Source organism: Bombina bombina, chromosome 5 (assembly GCF_027579735.1).
Source record: "Bombina bombina isolate aBomBom1 chromosome 5, aBomBom1.pri, whole genome shotgun sequence".
Lineage (NCBI taxonomy): Eukaryota > Metazoa > Chordata > Amphibia > Anura > Bombinatoridae > Bombina > Bombina bombina.
In genome coordinates, this window is record NC_069503.1 from 272,154,356 (window position 1) to 272,176,383 (window position 22,028).

The 22,028-nt window shown below is 39.6% G+C and overlaps 1 protein-coding gene across 1 annotated transcript in view; it reads right to left on the reverse strand.

Moving 5' to 3' along the window:
- Nucleotides 1–2,390: 2,390 nt before the first annotated feature.
- The window catches only part of RUNDC3B (RUN domain containing 3B), an 848,400-nt gene continuing 828,762 nt past the window's right edge, over nt 2,391–22,028 (reverse strand). The window contains 2 exon segments of the mRNA XM_053713995.1: nt 2,391–5,649; nt 14,628–14,632. Coding sequence (XP_053569970.1) covers nt 5,504–5,649; nt 14,628–14,632 — 151 coding nt within the window. The 3' untranslated portion in view covers nt 2,391–5,503.

Sequence of the window (22,028 nt, forward strand, 5' to 3'; positions counted from 1 at the left end):
AATCAACACTTTTTCAACAAAGAACAAATGTACTCCATTTAAAAATAAAAAAAGTAGATTTGTTAGTGTCAATATCTGATGAAGGATAATTCAGTATGTTGTCGGTCATTTGAAAATTCATCAACTAAATGAGAAGTTTAAAAAAGACCTTTACATTTTATTAGAAGGCGGGATGGCAGACAAAGCCTTCTGAATAGAATCAGAAAAATATTCTTATAAATTCCCAGGTATATCTTGTACATTAGATGTTAAAAGAATAGCAATAGACAATGCATTAATACTGATGGAAATTTTCATTACAAACCATAGCTAAAGATAAAAATTCATAACATTAAAATAAATGAACTTAGCTTTGGTAGGACTGATATCAGTCAGCAGGAATCTAACAGTGTTTTCTGAAACAGGAACAGTTTTGAGATATCTTGCAAATGTAAGACAAAAAACAACATATAAAGCAAAATATCAGTTTCCTTATATGACAGTTTCAGGAATGGGAAAGAAATGCAAAACAAAATAAGCCTCTGGAAACCAGAAGCAAAAAGAAATGACGTCTTAAATAATGTCAAAAGTTTGGTGCCAAGTATGACGCCCACAACTGACAAAATATTTTTTGGCGCCAAAAACGTCTGCAACAAACACGAGCGTCATAGATGACGCAACCACGTGAAAAAACTTGGCGCCAACTAAGACGCCGGAAATGACGAAATTATGTCAACAAACGTAATTCTCGTGCCAAGAATGACGCAATAAATTATAGCATTTTGCGCTCCCGCAAGTCTAACAGCCCGCAATTTAGAAAAGAGAGTCAATTTTGAAAACTTCAGGTAAGAATTTATTTTTTATATGCATTTCCCAAATATGAAACTGACAGTCTGCAAAAAGGAAATATACTGAAAAACCTGAATCATGGCAAATATAAGTACAAACATTTATTTAGAACTTTAAATATAAAGTGCCAAACCATAGCTGAGAGTGTCTTAAATAAAGGAAACATACTTACCAAAAGACACTCATCTACATAAAGTAGATAGCCAAACCAGTACTGAAATGAGAATCAGCAGAGGTAATGTTATAAAAGAGTATATCGTTGATCTGAAAAGGGAGGTAGGAGATGAATCTCTACGGCCGATAACAGAGAACCTATGAAATAGATCCCCGTTAGGATGACCATTGTATTCAATAGGTAATACTCCCTTCACATCCCTCTGTCATTCACTGCACTCTGAGAGGAACCGGGCTTCAAAAAAGCTGAGAAGCGCATATCAACGTAGAAATCTAGCACAAACTTACTTCACCACCTCCATAGGAGACAAAGTTTGTAAAAACTGAATTGTGGGTGTGGTGAGGGATGTATTTATAGGCATTTTGAGGTTTGGGAAACTTTGCCCCTCCTGGTAGGATTGTATATCCCATACGTCATTAGCTCATGGACTCTTGCCAATTACATGAAAGAAAGGGTTATCTAAACATGAGGTAGATGTGGTGAACCACTTGAAATATGTCTTGCATTAAGTAGATTACAAAGTAAACTAATTCATACTGCTGTTCTTCTAAATTCAGGACCTAGTTTTGAAGCAAGTTATCTTTGCAAGGCAAAGTGGCCACTTCGCTAGTTCCTTTTCCTTATCGTACATTTTACTATTGAGCGCTAAAAGTGCTGGTACTAACCTTCTGATCATTTAATCTTTTAGTCTGAAGTTTAGGGGACATCTGACATAATTTCCACCCAGTTATAGGCCCACATGCTTTTTGCTTCAATGAAAGATGTGTTCTCATTGATGTGTTTTCTTTCTTCAAAGCTCTAGTAATATTTTTTTTTTCTATTTTAAGCATGTTTTTCCTCCTTAAGATTAAAATATAGTTAAATAGGTTTTACTACATCATTTTAAACTAAAGCATATGTTGAATTTTAAAGTTGACTTTCAACACAAGACAGCTTGGGCCTTTGTCTGCAAGTTAAGTATCCCAGACTCATTTTTCTGATTTGTCAGTAGAATAGGATTACTATGAGTGTATCTCATTTTGTTTCTGTCAAAAGTTTACTTATTCTCCTCCTAACAATAAAATGGAAGGGAGTTGCATCTGAATAAGCTTGGCATGGTCTGAATGCCATTAAGAATATCGGAAAGCTTGATTGCCCCAAGAATGTCTATCTCCAGTCAACTACCACGTGGCTATTTAAAAGGTAAGGCAAGAACCAGGTATTTTAATCAAATTATAAACTGCTGCAACTACTACTGGTGACCTAGAATTATTATTTTTAGGATTGCATATCATCTAAGAATTCGATAAACCATGCTTGCTTTAATAATCATGTATATTATCCTGTATTAGAAAACAAGTACCAAAGAGTAAATGTTTCAGACAAATGGCATTGAGAGGAAAATATATTTAGAAATCAGAATACATTTATTTGCCTGGCATAAGTTAAACAAACATTGTAAACTACAAGCTGATGATACTAATAAATGTAAGCAAAAACATCTTAGTGAGAATTCAGGAAAGGTGTTTTTTTATATATATACATACATACAGTAATTCTTGTAAACATTCTTGATCTTTAATGAACAAAATACACTTTCTGTATCTGCAAATCTATCTTATGCAGAGGACAAAGTAAGTTAAATAAGGAAGAACACTATGTGTAAATTATAAAACATGTGGCAGTAAGTATGTTGTGATAACTGAGATCATTTTTGTTTTACGCCATATAAAACGTCTCCCATTTCCTGCTTTGTAGTTAAACTTATTTCACAATTGACATAAAAACAGACTGGCATTTTAAATAATAGATCCTTCAGCTTTTTGAACATTTTACATAAACTTACCCTATTACAGAACCCTTATTTTGAGCTCCCTATATGCTATACCAAGTTTTTAAAAAACAATATTTACAATTCATGTTGTAGAACATCTTTGGATTTTGAAGGAAAAAAACAAACAAAACACACACAACATTATACAAGTAATTAAATATAAAACAGAAGGCTGTGACAAAAAAAAAAATGTTATGCAAAGCATCATGGATGGTGATGTGCTCCAGTATAATCAATGGGCATCTACAAATTGGAGGCGCATATGTACAGTACTGCTGCATAAGGCAACATTTATAATCCATAAGTAAATAAACTGCAATTTCAAAATGAACATTCATTAAATGATTTTTGTAAATTAGATAATTAAAAAATATAAAATATTTTTCCATACAATCCTTGAACTGTGTACAAGTCAAAAATCTGTTTGTTTGTTTTTTAAATGTAAGTAGGGTGCACTGCCCTATTTGTATAATGCATCTGTAAAAGGCAACACTTTGCAATAATATTAACTCTGAGATCATATTCATTGTTAGGAGATGAAACAGAAAAAAATGTATGAGAAGTTGTAGGGAAGACAATGGAATGTGTTTTTTTTTTTTTTTTTTTAAAGAACAAATAGAATGTATTCTAGAGAATTCCATGACACTAAACAGGCCTCTGACAGAGACATTGGGGTATACATATGGCTTTTGGCACCTGTTGTGCACAGCTGGTTTAGATGCGCAAATCTGTTGTTTTTTTTCCACTCTTTTGCTTCCAGAAACACTGCATAGCTGTCGTGCATGGCTGTTACATAATAAGGAAAATAAGTGCAAAGATTCTACCATGATATAAAAAAAATACAGAACAAAACAAACATACCATTATACAAATCAAGCAAAATATAATACACAACATAGGATGCTATTGGGCAAATGATGTGTTACCATATACAATTGTTGCCATTGTTTGCATTTTCAATTCGGCACAGCTTGTGAAATCTATAGTTTAAAAGTTGTTAAAAAAAAATAAAATATATATATATATTCTCATAGAACCAAAATGTATATTACATCCTAGACACTAAAGTCATCATCTTTTGTCAGCAAGTGGCTTAAAGGGGGAAGATATTTAATTATTAAACATAACCACACTCATTTGCAGTGGTCTATTGGACTTAATGTCTGGTTTAGATGGCTAAATTTGCAAGGCCAAGCTTGATTATGTATCAGATTAAAATGATTGGTGCCTGTAGAATGGAAGATGTGGTCAGCTATTTAGTAAAAACACGTTTGCTTTAAAAAAAAAAAAAAAAAAACGCCACAATTGGTTTTGTATAAAAACTGTGCTTAATCTCACACTCCCTAGAGAGGCCAAAAAGCAAAATCTGTAACCTTGGATTTCAAAGTGCTGCAAACTGACTAAACAAGATTTTTCGATTTGCAGGTTACAGAATTTGCTTTTTGGCCTCTCCACTATATATATTTACTGCTTGTTTCATATCTGTCAGATGAGACATATCTGTGTAATTAATGATGTGTAAAAGCATAACCTATCCAGCAGTTAGTACTTTGATAACTAACTGCAAAGAACAGTACAGGATGAGTAAATATTATGTTTTCTCCAATATGCAACAAAACCCTTATTAGGGCAAGATTTATCATGAGGTGAATACTTCGATCAGTTGCAGGCTGGTTTATCTGAGCCTGCAACTGATATTTATGAAGCAGCGGTTTAGACTGCTGCTTCATAAACCCTCTCGCCAACTTGGATTTGGGGAGTGAAAATCCCCCCGGATTAATTTGACCGAGGTGAATGACGAGCACTACTCTCACGCAACTGGTTGCACAAGGGTAGGGGACATTCACTCTTACAATGGTAAATATAGGGAACATATGCACCTGACAATCGGAGATGGAATACAAACAGGTTCACAACGTGAATCCTGTCCAATCACAGAATACATTTTGCCATTAGGCTGAATATTTGACCATTTTTATTTCCAACTATCCAGCCAATTCTTGTGTAGTTCTGTATATATTTTAGTTAACATTCTTCACTTTTCTTTGGGTTTGTCAAAAGATCTTTGCTGTTAAAATACATTTGTTTTATCTGTCTCTGATTTTTCTACCTATAATGTATTCGTACATCAACAGAAATGACTAAAATGTAGAACAGGATAAAAAAAATTGTATAAACCCTCATAAACAGACCCACTAAGTGTGATGGTGTTAAAATTGTGATCATTCATGAGCAACATATATTTTTTTCCACTACATATGCAAAAATGTAGTTTTTAACAAAACAGTTTTTTTTCTAACAATGTAAAAAAATATATTGATAATACAATAATTAAATTACTTGGAACTGTAAAATGAATTCATGAGCGATACCATTCCAGTAATGTTTTTTTAACTCTATAATGTTGAGAGGTGAAATATTTTCATGTAGACATCACACACACAAAAAAATACAGCATAAAAAAAAATAACCATTCTTTTCTTTATACATTCTGCACTATTACATTTCCAGTTCTGCAGGTAGTTTGAAACATAATAAAAAAGAAAATAATTTCGGAGTAGCAAAACAAAAATTATATAAAATCTCTGTCATTACAAGGCATCTTCTTCATATCCATGATGAGATGGAATGTAGTTTGAATGCACACAACACAAAAAGCCTGTCCGGTTTTTTTTATATTGATTTCTTCATGATGGGGTTAATCCTGGAGTTGTAACTTCTGTTGTGGGGCTTGCCAAATATTCACTGGACTTGAGGCTTGTGAGAGACTTGTAGCTTGCAACCGATGTTAGAGAGCCACACAGACCAAGCAATGACGGGGTATCTTCTTTCCCTGTGTTAATACATTATACAATAATTATGTTTTGTACAGCAATAGTTTTAGGTAATATTATAGAATTTTACAGGGACAAAGAAGTCAAAATTAAACTCTCATAATTAAGACAGAGATTACAATTAGAAAAAAAGTTCCAATTTATTTCAAATCTTTCACTTGGTATCCTTGCTATGGCAGCACACTGTGGTAGGTTTAGGAGCACACACGTCTCAAGAATAATTACCAACAATCTCGTTTTTCCAGGGAAAGTCCTGTTTTGTTTTTTTTTGCTTCCAGTCCCTGCTTTTTAAGTTGATGTGGCTTTTTTTTATGTAGTCTTCTTTTGAACCAAAGTTTAGCAGTCTGTAGTCAGGTGTCAGGTAAGGGGAACCATGAGATGTTGTATACAATACCACAGAGGGTAGAATGCAGTGTGTTGCACAGTGTGGGGCATGTGTTATTGCCCCCATGTATATAATGATCCTTTGCTTAGCAGGAGCTTAAGACATCAGGCTCTACATGTGCTTGGAATTCACAGAACTTACAAAACAAATGCAGATTTACTAGGGTATTTCTAGGATTGTTAACCTACTACCCACAATCACTGCAGCAGCAAAGATCAGAAATGAATTATTACCTCATAAAATGTCACCTACTTGTTATATTTTTAATAGTGTTTTTAGCATGTAAGTAAAACATACACAAAAAACAGCTCCTCAACATGTCTACATATATAGTTGTCAATTCCAGCAGCCCCCAACACTGTAGTTAGCAGGTTAAACATATTGAGGTAATGTCACTGTCTAATTTTAGGCTGTGTAACATCTATATAAACTACGGTTATTTGTGGTGATCTGCTACACAGATGCTGAAGGGTTAATAGTTTTAAGCTTGCTTACAACCCCAATTCTGATTATGGAAAATGCAAACAAACAAAAAGAGTAATTTGAAAATCCAATTCACCCTGTACTATATTGAAAACACATTGTTTGATGTTTTACTTTTTTTTGAAAATATACACTCATTTCAAATCTGATGAATGCAACATGTTCCAAAAAAGTTGAGACTGAATTGGGAATTACATTTTCAAATGACTCTGTTAGATTTTTTGCATTTTCCATACTGTCCTTTTTCGGAATTAAGATTATATTTTGTTACTTGCTGTAAAGGTATTCTTCCTATAAAAAAATGACCAGACTCCTATTTTGCTTTCCTTTCTTTTATAGCTACAAATGCAGCATTTAAAAGCACAATAAAATATACAAAGAAAACAAAGAACATAAACAGTTAAAAATAGACATGAGAAAACTGACCAGAAACAAATGAGATCAGTTTCTGAACAAAAGCAGAAACAACCAGTCACCTTTGTGATAATACCCATAAGACATGTGCACATCGAAAACAAATTGTTTAGTTTTCATTAGTTAAATAATTTGGTTTTGGCATACTAGTTATGTTAAATCGTTTTTTCGGATCCATTCGTTATTTCTGATCCATTCTTTATTCATATTTATTATTCTATTCTAAAGTTTAGAATAGAATAATGAATATAAATAAAGAATGGATCCGAAATAACGAATAAATCATAAAAACTATTTAACTTAACATAAGGAATATGCCGAAACCAAATTATCTAAACCGCCGTCCCTCCACGTTGCAAAAACTAAATAAAAACCTATTGACCTCAAAACCGCCTTCCCCCCCACATTGCCAACACTAAATAAACCTATTAACCCCTAAACCGCTGTCCCCCACATCACAACTACCTAAATTAAACTATTAACCCCTAAACCGCCATCCCCTCACATCAAACACTAAATAAACGTAGAAAAAAAATTAAGAAAAATTAAGAAGTCCGGAGCCTTGTCCAAAAGTTAATAAAAATAATACTTTATTTCAATCTATGAAATTAAAAACAGGATAAACAAAAAATAGTATTGAAACTACACAGCTATATAAGGGACACCACACATGTTTTGGGCCTCTTAAAAGACTTCCAGTGGCAAGAACAATACAGTTGGTTGACAATCGATGTTGTCTCCCTGTATTCCAGTATACCCCACAATAAAGGGTTGCAGGCCATCAAGTATTTTTTGGATCTAGATAATGACATTGTCAGAAAAGCAGTATATTTTGCAAGTGACACTTTTTTTGCCTAAACGCAATTCTTTCTTTTTATTTGCAGTTAAAAGGTACTGCGATGGGGGCAAAATGTGCCCCATGGTATGCAAACATATTTGTGGGGTGGCTCGAACGCACCTACATATATGCAGATATTAACCCTCTTAAGGAACATATTGTGTTCATCAATGACCTCCTCTTTATATATATATATGGGACTCTGACAAAGAAAACGCTGAAAAGTTTGTCAATTTTTTTGAATCACCAAGACACAGGGGTTACATTTACTTTTGAATGGAACAAAAATAGCATCTGTTATTTGGATGTTATATTGTCAGGAAATATAAACTCTCAGCAGGTAAAAACCGACTTATACCGTAAAAAGATTTCAGGGAATGCCCTCCTTGATGCAAAGAGTGCCCATCCCAAGCACGTTTTTAAGGACATTGTAAAAAGCCAATTCATCAGAACTAAAAGGATTTGTTCAGATGTGGTTGACTATCACAGAGTACTGATCTAAAAAACGCTTTAAAAATAGATGTTATTGTAATAAATTGGTCAATGACATCTCAGATGAGGTAAGCACAGTGGCTAGAGAGGCCACCTTCCACTCTAGCAGGCCCATTTATCAAGCTCCGTACGGAGCTTGAAGGGCCGTGTTTCTGGCGAGTCTTCAGACTCGCCAGAAACACAAGTTATGAAGCAGCGGTCTAAAGACCGCTGCTCCATAACCCTGTCCGCCTGCTCTGAGCAGGCGGACAGGAATCACCGGAAATCAACCCGATCGAATACGATCGGGTTGATTGACAGCTCCCTGCTGGCGGCCGATTCAGCAGGGGGCGGCGTTGCACCAGCAGCTCTTGTGAGCTGCTGGTGCAATGTTAAATGTGGAGAGCGTATTGCTCTCCGCATTTAGCGAGGTCTTGCGGACCTGATCCGCAGTGTCGGATCAGGTCCGCAAGCCCTTTGATAAATGGGCCCCTAAATACAGGAATTCAAACACACAGCAGCCACTTTTCATCACTAAATATTTTTCAGAATATTCTGAAATATGTAAAAGGATGTACGCGCACGAATAAGGGAACATCTTGGTTATATTACCAATGAAAAGAGATGTTCTGATCTTTCTAGACATTGTTTAAGATGTTCACAATCAAAATACCACAAAAACACATTTAGATGGTGAGCAATAGAGGATGTTAAAATTTCCAGCAGAGGAGGCAACAGGGATAGGATGTTATCTAGGCAAGACATTTTCTGGATCTTTAACCCCTTAATGACCGAGGACGTGCAGGGTACGTCCTCAAAAAATAGGCAGTTAACGCCTGAGGACGTACCCTGCACGTCCTCGGTGTGGAAAGCAGCTGGAAGCGATCCTGATCGCTTCCAGCTGCTTTCCGGTTATTGCAGTGATGGAGGCATCCTGCAATAACCTTACATGGCCATCCGATGCAGAGAGAGCCACTCTGTGGCCCTCTCTGCACCGGACATCGGTGGCCGGTATCGTTGGTGGGTGGGAGCCGACTTGGGAGGCGGGTGGGCGGCCATCGGTGTGCTGTTTAAGGTGGAGGGGGGCGGGATCGGGGGCGGAGCTGACGGGGGCGCGCGGGCGGAGCTGACGGGGGCGCGCGTGGGCCCGCGCACGGGGGGCGGCGGGCGGGCGCGTGCACGGGGCGGGTGGGAGCCGCTATACTACAGAAATGTTTAAATACACATGTGGGGCAAAAGGACACTAAAATGTAAATCAACTAATAATCAAAGTGATTTTGGAGTGGTGGAGGGTTGGTCTTGGGTGGGGGGAGAAGCTACACTACAGAAAAAGGGATTTTTTCTAAAAAAAAAACAACACTTTTTTCTTAACTGGGTACTGGCAGACAGCTGCCAGTACCCAAGATGGCGCCTATTAAGGCAGAGGGCGAGGGTTAGACAGCTGTTTGGTGGGGATCAGTGAGGTTGGGGGCTAAGGGGGAATCCTACACAGCAGCATATGTAAATATGCTTAAAAAAAAACAAACTAAAAAGCCCAAATATACCTTTAATTTTAGTACTGGCAGAGTTTCTGCCAGTACTTAAAATGGCGGGGACAATTGTGGGGTGGGGGAGGGAAGAGAGCTGTTTGGGAGGGATCAGGGGGTCTGATGTTTCAGGTGGGAGGCTGAGCTCTACACTAAAGCTAAAATTAACCCTGCAAGCTCTCTACAAGCTACCTAATTAACCCCTTCACTGCTGGGCATAATTCACGTGTTGTGCGCAGTGGCATTTTGCGGCCTTCTAATTACCAAAAAGAAACACCAAAGCCATATATGTCTGCTATTTCTGAACAAAGGGGATCCCAGAGAAGCATTTACAACCATTTGTTCCATAATTGCACAAGCTGTTTGTAAATAATTTCAGTGAGAAACCTAAAGTTTGTGAAAAAGGGAACATTTTTTTTTATTTGATCGCATTTGGCGGTGAAATGGTGGCATGAAATATACCAAAATGGGCCTAGATCAATACTTTGGGTTGTCTACTACACTACACTAAAGCTAAAATTAACCCTACAAGCTCCATACAAGCTCCCTAATTAACCCCTGCACTGCTGGGCATAATACATGTGTGGTGCGCAGCGGCATTTTGCGGCCTTCTAATTACCAAAAAGCAATGCCAAAGCCATATATGTCTGCTATTTCTGAACAAAGGGGATCCCAGAGAAGATTTTTCAACCATTTATGCCATAATTGCACAAGCTGTTTGTAAATAATTTCAGTGAGAAACCAAAAGTTTGTGAAAAAATTTGTGAAAAAGTGAACGTTTTTTTTGTATTTGATCGCATTTGGCGGTGAAATGGTGGCATGAAATATACCAAAATGGGCCTAGATCAATACTTTGGGATGTCTACTAAAAAAATTATATACATGTCAATTGATATTCAGGGATTCCTGAAAGAAATCAGTGTCCCAATGTAACTAGCGCTAATTTTGAAAAAAAAAAAATGGTTTGGAAATAGCAAAGTGCTACTTATATTTATGGCCCTATAACTTGCAAAAGAAGCAAAGAACAAGTAAACATTGGGTATTTCTAAACTCTGGACAAAATTTAGAAACTTTTTAGCATGGGTGTTTTTTGGTGGTTGTAGATGTGCAACAGATTTTGGGGGTCAAAGTTAGAAAAAGTGTGTTTTTTTCAATTTTTTTCCTCATATTTTATAATTTTTTTATAGTAAATGATAAGATATGATGAAAATAATGGTATCTTTAGAAAGTCCATTTAATGACGAGAAAAACGGTATATAATATGTGGGGGTACAGTAAATGAGTAAGAGGAAAATTACAGCTAAACGCAAACACCGCAGAAATGTAAAAATAGCCTTGGTCCCAAACGGACAGAAAATGGAAAAGTGCTGTGGTCATTAAGGGGTTAAATTAGCCAGAGGGTTTAATTCAGAGTATGATATCATTAATTACTGGGAATAGGTTTTGTATATCATTCTACTAACCATTATTAGCTACCAGTTTCTTATTGTTTAAGAATTTTTAGTGGATTTGCTCTTTTGGATACCTGAACTTATTTTAAAGGGTCCCATTCCTCTACATTCTCACATATATATATACAGTATATCTATATATCTTTATATGGTGAGTCTACAATAGAGGGGTTCCAGTTCACAATGCATATGGCAAGCCTAGTTTATTCCATCAATTTCTATCTATCTATGATGTTTAAATATTTTATGATGATAACATAGATGAACTGTATTTAGTATTTCTTTGTATGATTATCATCTCATAATGAGATTTTACCACACTGTTCTGATTCTCTCAGTTTAATGTGCTTATCTGATTAATATGTACAGCGCAGAGTTGCATTATCTTTTCACATGCTGCGATTTTGGTGTTATAGATTCAGTGTTTAAATGACCATATCCTTAGCAGTCTACACTATTCCAGTCAACAAGTTTTTTACAACTGTGTATTGATATTGATATGATGCATTTAATACTTCATGCACTTTTCAGTCTTGTTCCTAATTCTAGATTGTAAATAGCCTATGTCCCTATGTTCTTTTGGATGTGAATTTAAGTTTATTTCCTAGTATATTTGTCCTTCCCTTCTGCTAGAATAATTACTGTTAATCAAGGTTAGCTTGATTTAAAGGGGTTGCTTCACTTTAAATAATCCAACAGTCATCAATTGTTTAAAAAGGCAGCTGCTAAGCTGCAATTGGTCAAAGAGGGTGGACATACTGCATTGTCATGTCTATGATTACAGCTCTATGCCGAAATCGTAAGACCAGTCCTCCTGTTTCGTTTATCCTGTTTTTAATTTCATGGATTGAAATAAAGTATTATTTTTATTAACTTTTGGACAAGACTCCGGACTTCTTCATTTTTTTCTATTGTATCGCTTAGGGGACTACGAGGAGTCCCCTTAACCACTGGCATTTTTCCTGCCTTTTTTGGTCTCCAAAAGACACATAGACATCTGTTTCTTCTGTTATGTGTGATCAGTCCACGGGTCATCATTACTTCTGGGATATAACTCCTCCCCAACAGGAAATGCAAGAGGATTCACCCAGCAGAGCTGCATATAGCTCCTCCCCTCTACGTCAGTCCCAGTCATTCTCTTGCACCCAACGACTAGATAGGATGTGTGAGAGGACTATGGTGATTATACTTAGTTTTTATGACTTCAATCAAAAGTTTGTTATTTTAAAATAGCACCGGAGCGTGTTATTACTTCTCTGGCAGAGTTTGAGGAAGAATCTGTCAGAGTTTTTTACTATGATTTTAACCGGAGTAGTTAAGATCATATTGCTGTTCTCGGCCATCTGAGGGAGGTAAAGGCTTCAGATCAGGGGACAGCGGGCAGAGGAATCTGCATTGAGGTATGTAGCAGTTTTTATTTTCTGAATGGAATTGATGAGAAAATCCTGCCATACCGTTAAAATGACATGTATGTATACACTTCAGTATTCTGGGGATGGTATTTCACCGGAACTACTCTGTTAAAGGTCACTAATCCTTTTTAATAACTATTTATCATGTTAAACGTTTTTGCTGGAATGTAGAATCGTTTACATTGCTGAGGTACTGTGTGAATAAATATTTGGGCATTATTTTCCACTTGGCAGTTTTTTTGCTTTATTTGTGACAGTTTCGTTTCTCTTCACTGCTGTGTGGGAGAGGGAGGGGCCGTTTTGGCGCTCTTTGCTACGCATCAAAAAATACCAGTCAGTTACTTTTATTTTTCCTGCATGATCCGGTTCATCTCTGATAGATCTCAGGGGTCTTCAAACTTCTTTGAAGGGAGGTAAATTCTCTCAGCAGAGCTGTGAGAATTCTTATAGTGACTGTGAATAAAAACGTTGCTTTGTATTTTTTATGTCAAATTTAATTATTGTTATTTTACTAATGGGAACAAACCTTTGCTAAAAGTTTTGTTGTTTTAAAGTTTGATGCTATAACTGTTTTTCAGTTCACTATTTCAACTGTCATTTAATCGTTAGTACCTCTTTGAGGCACAGTACGTTTTTTGCTAAAAAAGATTATAACCAAGTTGTAAGTTTTTTGCTAGTGTGTTAAACATGTCTGACTCAGAGGATGATATCTGTGTCATTTGTTCCAATGCCAAGGTGGAGCCCAATAGAAATTTATGTACTAACTGTATTGATGCTACTTTAAATAAAAGTCAATCTGTACAATGTGAACAAATTTCACCAAACAGCGAGGGGAGAGTTATGCCGACTAACTCGCCTCACGCGGCAGTACCTGCATCTCCCGCCCGGGAGGTGCGTGATATTTTGGCGCCTAGTACACCTGGGCGGCCATTACAGATAACATTACAAGATATGGCTACTGTTATGACTGAAGTTTTGTCTAAATTACCAGAACTAAGAGGCAAGCGTGATCACTCTGGGGTGAGAACAGAGTGCGCTGACAATGCTAGGGCCATGTCTGATACTGCGTCACAGCTCGCAGAGCATGAGGACGGAGAGCTTCATTCTGTGGGTGACGGTTCTGATCCAAACAGATTGGACTCAGATATTTCAAATTTTAAATTTAAATTGGAGAACCTCCGTGTATTACTAGGGGAGGTCTTAGCAGCTCTCAACGATTGTAACACCGTTGCAATACCAGAGAAACTGTGTAGGTTGGATAAATACTTTGCGGTACCGGCGAGTACTGACGTTTTTCCTATACCTAAGAGACTAACTGAAATTGTTACTAAGGAGTGGGATAGACCCGGTGTGCCGTTCTCACCCCCTCCAATATTTAGAAAGATGTTTCCAATAGACGCCACCACTCGGGACTTATGGCAAACGGTCCCCAAGGTGGAGGGAGCAGTTTCTACTTTAGCTAAGCGTACCACTATCCCGGTGGAGGATAGCTGTGCTTTCTCAGATCCAATGGATAAAAAATTAGAGGGTTACCTTAAGAAAATGTTTGTTCAACAAGGTTTTATATTACAACCCCTTGCATGTATCGCGCCGATTACGGCTGCGGCAGCATTTTGGATTGAGTCGCTTGAAGAGAACCTTAGTTCATCTACGCTAGACGACATTACGGACAGGCTTAGAGTCCTTAAACTAGCTAATTCCTTCATTTCGGAGGCCGTAGTACATTTAACCAAACTTACGGCTAAGAACTCAGGATTCGCCATACAGGCACGTAGGGCGCTGTGGCTAAAATCCTGGTCAGCTGATGTTACTTCTAAGTCCAAATTACTTAATATACCTTTCAAGGGGCAGTCTTTATTTGGGCCCGGTTTGAAAGAGATTATCGCTGACATTACAGGAGGTAAGGGCCACGCCCTACCTCAAGACAAAGCCAAAGCTAAGGCTAGACAGTCTAATTTTCGTCCCTTTCGGAACTTTAAAACAGGAGCAGCATCAACCTCCACTGCACCAAAACAGGAAGGAGCTGTTGCTCGTTACAGGCAAGGCTGGAAGCCTAACCAGTCCTGGAACAAGAGCAAGCAGGCCAGGAAACCTGCTGCTGCCCCAAAGACAGCATGAACCGAGAGCCCCCGATCCGGGACCGGATCTAGTGGGGGGCAGACTCTCTCTCTTCGCCCAGGCCTGGGCAAGAGATGTTCAGGATCCCTGGGCTCTAGAGATCATATCGCAGGGATACCTTCTAGACTTCAAATTATCTCCCCCAAGAGGGAGATTTCATCTGTCAAGGTTGTCAACAAACCAGATAAAGAAAGAAGCGTTTCTACGCTGCGTACAAGATCTGTTATTAATGGGAGTGATCCATCCGGTTCCGCGGTCGGAACAAGGACAAGGGTTCTACTCAAACCTGTTTGTGGTTCCCAAAAAAGAGGGAACTTTCAGGCCAATCTTAGATTTAAAGACTCTAAACAAATTCCTAAGAGTTCCATCGTTCAAAATGGAAACTATTCGGACAATCTTACCCATGATCCAAGAGGGTCAGTACATGACCACAGTGGATTTAAAGGATGCTTACCTTCACATACCGATCCACAAAGATCATCACCGGTATCTAAGGTTTGCCTTCTTAGACAGGCACTACCAGTTTGTAGCTCTTCCATTCGGATTGGCTACGGCTCCAAGAATCTTCACAAAGGTTCTGGGTGCCCTTCTAGCGGTACTAAGACCGCGAGGGATTTCGGTAGCTCCGTACCTAGACGACATTCTAATTCAAGCTTCAAGCTTTCAAACTGCCAAGTCTCATACAGAGTTAGTTCTGGCATTTCTAAGGTCGCATGGATGGAAAGTGAACGAAAAGAAGAGTTCTCTCTTTCCTCTCACAAGAGTTCCATTCTTGGGGACTCTTATAGATTCTGTAGAAATGAAGATTTACCTGACAGAAGACAGGTTAACAAAGCTTCAAAATGCATGCCGCGTCCTTCATTCCATTCAACACCCGTCAGTAGCTCAATGCATGGAGGTGATCGGCTTAATGGTAGCGGCAATGGACATAGTACCTTTTGCACGCCTACACCTCAGACCGCTGCAATTATGCATGCTAAGTCAGTGGAATGGGGATTACTCAGATTTGTCCCCTACTCTGAATCTGAATCAAGAGACCAGAAATTCTCTTCTATGGTGGCTTTATCGGCCACACCTGTCCAGGGGGATGCCATTCAGCAGGCCAGACTGGACAATTGTAACAACAGACGCCAGCCTACTAGGTTGGGGCGCTGTCTGGAATTCTCTGAAGGCTCAGGGACTATGGAATCAGGAGGAGAGTCTCCTTCCAATAAACATTCTGGAATTGAGAGCAGTTCTCAATGCCCTTCTGGCTTGGCCCCAGTTAACAACTCGGGGGTTCATCAGGTTTCAGTCGGACAACATCACGACTGTAGCTTACATCAACCATCAGGGAGGGACAAGAAGCTCCCTAGCAATGATGGAAGTATCAAAGATAATTCGCTGGGCAGAGTCTCACTCTTGCCACCTGTCAGCAATCCACATCCCGGGAGTGGAGAACTGGGAGGCGGATTTCTTGAGTCGCCAGACTTTTCATCCGGGGGAGTGGGAACTTCATCCGGAGGTCTTTGCCCAAATACTTCGACGTTGGGGCAAACCAGAGATAGATCTCATGGCGTCTCGCCAGAACGCCAAACTTCCTCACTACGGGTCCAGATCCAGGGATCCGGGAGCAGTTCTGATAGATGCTTTGACAGCACCTTGGAACTTCAGGATGGTTTATGTGTTTCCACCCTTCCCGCTGCTTCCTCGATTGATTGCCAAAATCAAACAGGAGAGAGCATCAGTAATTCTAATAGCACCTGCATGGCCACGCAGGACTTGGTATGCAGATCTAGTGGACATGTCATCCTGTCCGCCTTGGTCTCTACCTCTAAGACAGGACCTTCTGATACAGGGTCCATTCAAACATCAAAATCTAACTTCTCTGAAGCTGACTGCTTGGAAATTGAACGCTTGATTTTATCAAAACGTGGTTTTTCTGAGTCGGTTATTGATACCCTAATTCAGGCTAGGAAGCCTGTTACCAGAAGGATTTACCATAAAATATGGCGGAAATACCTATACTGGTGCGAATCCAAAGGTTACTCCTGGAGTAAGGTTAGGATCGCTAGGATACTGTCTTTTCTACAAGAAGGTTTAGAAAAGGGTTTATCAGCTAGTTCATTAAAGGGACAGATTTCAGCTCTGTCCATCTTGTTACACAGACGTCTGTCAGAAAATCCAGACGTCCAGTCCTTTTGTCAGGCTTTAGCTAGGATCAAGCCTGTGTTTAAAGCTGTTGCTCCACCATGGAGTTTAAACTTAGTTCTTAACGTTTTACAGGGTGTTCCGTTTGAACCCCTTCATTCCATTGATATAAAAATGTTATCTTGGAAAGTTCTGTTTTTAATGGCTATTTCCTCGGCTCGAAGAGTCTCTGAGTTATCAGCCTTACATTGTGATTCCCCTTATCTGATTTTTCACTCAGACAAGGTAGTTCTGCGTACTAAACCTGGGTTCTTACCTAAGGTAGTCACTAACAGGAACATCAATCAAGAGATTGTTGTCCCATCCTTGTGTCCAAATCCTTCTTCAAAGAAGGAACGTCTTTTACACAATCTGGATGTAGTTCGTGCCCTCAAGTTCTACTTGCAGGCAACTAAAGATTTTCGCCAAACTTCTTCCTTGTTTGTCGTTTACTCTGGACAGAGGAGAGGTCAAAAAGCTTCTGCTACCTCTCTCTCTTTTTGGCTTCGTAACATAATACGTTTAGCCTATGAGACTGCTGGACAGCAGCCTCCTGAAAGAATTACAGCTCACTCCACTAGAGCTGTGGCTTCCACTTGGGCCTTTAAGAATGAGGCCTCTGTTGAACAGATTTGCAAGGCTGCAACTTGGTCTTCACTTCATACTTTTTCCAAATTTTACAAATTTGACACTTTTGCTTCTTCGGAGGCTATTTTTGGGAGAAAGGTTCTTCAGGCAGTGGTTCCTTCTGTATAATGAGCCTGCCTTTTCCCTCCCGTCATCCGTGTACTTTTGCTTTGGTATTGGTATCCCAGAAGTAATGATGACCCGTGGACTGATCACACATAACAGAAGAAAACATAATTTATGCTTACCTGATAAATTCCTTTCTTCTGTTGTGTGATCAGTCCACGGCCCGCCCTGTTTTTAAGGCAGGTAAATATCTTTTAAATTATACTCCAGTCACCACTTCACCCTTGGTTACTCCTTTCTCGTTGATTCTTGGTCGAATGACTGGGACTGACGTAGAGGGGAGGAGCTATATGCAGCTCTGCTGGGTGAATCCTCTTGCATTTCCTGTTGGGGAGGAGTTATATCCCAGAAGTAATGATGACCCGTGGACTGATCACACAACAGAAGAAAGGAATTTATCAGGTAAGCATAAATTATGTTTTTCTTCATTTACCAAGAGTAAATTACACAGCACAAAGGAGACAACCCCCCCCCCCCCCCGAGATCAAATCTGCCATGTTTCTCCCTTGATTGGCTCTACACAGTTTGGACGTCATCGACAGATCCGTTGATTGGCCTTGGATCTGAGGGGGCGTGGTCATACGCGCTCCACTGTCAGAGGGAATCCTGTGAGTTTCGAAAGGAATGCCAGTGCTAAGCCGTGAGCGATATAAGATGTCTGGAGACTCACGTTTGAGCAGCGGCCATCAGACTGCACAAAGAGAAACGGTTTCTTCTACGGTCTCAATCTTGGGGTGAGTAGTGTCATGCAAGTGTGCTCCAACTAAGGGTAACTCAGCACAGGTGGTCTTTTGCACATGTAACAGGTGTATCTCAGCCTCCAGGAACTATTCTCTGTTTTACTAAATAAACGTATTAACCTCTAAACCACCATCCCCCACATCACAACTACCTAAATTAAACCATTAACCCCTAAACCACCGTCCCCCCACATCGCCAACACTAAATAAAGCTATTAAGCCCTAAACCACCATCCCCCCACATTGCGACTACCTAAATGAAACTATTGACCCCTAAACCTAAATTAGTTACAATATTACTAACTACTTAGTTAAAAAAATACAAACTTACATGTGAAATATAACCTAAGCTTAAACTAAAAAAAAACTAACATTACAAAAAAAAATAGAAACTACAATTACAAAAACTAATACACACTAAAATTAGAAAAAAGAAAAAAAAGAAAATTTATGCTTACCTGATAAATTTGTTTCTTCTTAGACACGATGAGTCCACGGATCATCTTCATTACTTATGGGATATTCACTTCCTGGTCATCAGGAGGAGGCAAAGAGCACCACAGCAGAGCTGTTAAATAGCTCCTCCCTCCCTTCCCTCCCACTCCAGTCATTTGACCAAAGTTAGGAAGAGAAAGGAAAAGCCAAGGTGCAGAAGTGACTGAAGTTTACAGAAAAAAACATCCTGTCTTAAAAGGACAGGGCGGACCGTGGACTCATCGTGTCTAAGAAGAAACAAATTTATCAGGTAAGCATAAATTTTCTTTTCTTCTTAAAGACACGATGAGTCCATGGATCATCTTCATTACTTATGGGATCAAATACCCAAGCTAGAGTACACGGATGATACGGGAGGGATAAGACAGGATACCTAAACGGAAGGCACCACTGCATGAAGAACCTTTCTCCCACAAACAGCCTCAGCAAAAGTATAAAATTTGTAAAACTTTGAAAAAGAGTGAAGAGAAGACCAAGTCGCAGCCTAGCAAATCTGTTCCACAGAAGCTTCATTTTTAAATGCCCATGAGGAAGCAACAGCCCTAGTGGAATGAGCCGTAATCCTTTCAGGAGGCTGCTGTCCAGCAGTTTTGAAAGCCAAACATATAATACTCTTCATCCAAAAAGAAAGAAAAAACAGCCGTAGCTTTCTGTCCCCTACATTTGCCTGAAAATACCACAAACAAAGAGGAAGACTGGCGAAAGTCTTCAGTCGCCTATAAATAAAACTTTAAAGAACAAACTACATCAAAATTAGGACACAAGGAAGGTACAACAGTTTCCTGATTAATATTCCGATCAGAAACAACCCTGCGAAGAAATCCAAATTTTGTACGTAAGACAACCTTATCTGCGTGAAAAATAAGGTAAGGGGGCTCCATTGTAATGCTGAAAGCTCAGACAGTCTACGAGCAGAAAAAAATGATACCAAAAATAAAACCTTCCAAGATAACTTGATATCTAAGGAATGCATAGGTTCAAACGTAACCCTTTGAAGAACCTTGAGAACTAAATTAAAACTCCATGGAGGAGTAACTGGTCTAAACACAGGCCTACTATTTAAGGCCTGACAAAAAGACTGAACATCAGGGACATCAGCTAGACGCTTGTGTAACAGGATAGATAATGGTGAAATTTGACCCTTTAAAGAACTTGTAGATAATCCTTTCTCCAATCTTTCCTGGAGAAAAGACAAAATCCTAACTCTACTCCAGGAGTAGCCCTTGGATTCACACCAATAAAGGTATTTACGCCAAATCTTGTGATAAACCTTTCTAGATACAGGCTTGCGAGCCTGAATCAAAGTGTCTATGGCTGAGACAGAAAAACCTCGCTTGGCTAGAATCAACCGTTCAATCTCCAAGCAGTCAGCTTCAGAGAATCTAGATTTGAATGATGGAAGGGTCCCTGAATCAGAAGGTCCCTTCGAAGCGGAAGCCTCCAAGGAGGTAGAGACGACATCTCCACCAGGTCAGCATACCAGATCCTGCAAGGCCAGGCCGGTGCTATGAGAAGCACTGAAGCCCTTTCCTGTTTGATCAGGGAAATCACTCGCAGAAGGAAAGCAAACGGAGGAAACAGATATGCTAGATTGAAGGACCAAGGGGCCGCCAGAGCATCTATCAGCGCTGCCTAAGGATCTCTGGATCTCGACAAATACCTTAGAAGTTTGACATCCTGCCTGGATGCCATGAGATCCAACTCCGACTGACCCCATTTGAGGATCAGACTGGAGAACACATCCGGCTTGAAGTTCCCACTCCCCTGGATGAAAAGTCTGTCTGCTCAAAAAATCTGCCTCTTAGTTGTCCACCCCTGGGGTGTGGATTGCCGACAGACAACAAGAATGGGCCTCCACCCACTGAATTATTTTTGAAGCCTCTGTCATCACCAAGGAACTCCGTGTTCCTCCCTGATGTTTGATGTAAGCCACTGACATTATGTTGCCCGTCTGGAACCTGAAAAACTGAACCGAAGCTAGTTGAGACCAGGTCAGGAGAGCATTGTAGATCGTTCTCAGTTCCAGAATGTTTATGGGCAAAAGAGACTCTGTCTGAGACCATATCCCCTTAGGGAGCCCCAAACTGCTCCCCACCCCAGCAGGCTGGCATCTGTTGTCACAATCTCCCATGAGGGTCTGCGAAAACATGCTCCCTGGGAGAGATGATCTAAAGACAACCACCAAAGAAGAGACTCCTTTGTCTCCTGTGCCAATAGAAGTCAAGGGAACAAGTCCAAATAATTTCCGTTCCATTGTTTGAGCATGTCCAACTGCAGAGCTCTGAGATGAAAGCGAGCAAATGGGACGATGTCCATTGCCGCTACCATCAGACCTATTAAGTCCATGCACTGGGCCACTGAAGGATGAGGAGAAGATTGCAGAGCTCAACAAGTATCGATAATCTTTAATTTCCTGACTTCTGTCAGAAAAATACTCATAGACAGAGAGTCTATTATGGACCCTAGAAAGGTCACTCTTGCATGAGGAACTAAAGAGCTCTCTTCTAGATTCACCTTCCACCCGTGTGACCTTAGGAAAGCCACCACCAGGTCCGTGTGTGACTCTGCTAGCTGAAAGGACGCTTGAATTAGGGGCCAAGAAAACTCTATCTTCATGATTGAAAGGATGGGGCTTGGACCAGAATGACGTCCAGAAAGGGCGCCAGTGTAATGCCCCTTAACCGAAGCACCAACAAAGCTAAACCAGAAACTCATAGAAAAGTCTGGTAGAGGTGAAAAGAGAAATGATTGTTTCCTTTTGAATGTATGTATTGGGTACTTGTAAAGCGCAGCTAGTCCCCCGTAAGGGTCTCAAGGCACTGCCCATTTTATCGACCTTGAAAGGTTGAATGGACCTCGCCGGGGATAGAACCTGCAACTCTTGGATTATTACAGAGCTCAGGCACAGTGCCTGCTGAGCTATCTGTCCAGCTAGATGCACCGAACTGAAAATGTCTGCCTAGAGGACAAACCTCAGGGACTTGTGATGATCCCTGTGAATGGGAACATGCAGATACGCGTCCTTTCAACCTTGTCATAAATTGACCCTCTTAGATCAAAGGATAAAGGAGCGAATAGCTTCCATCCAAAAAGACGGTACTGATTAGACTGAAGGTTCACTCT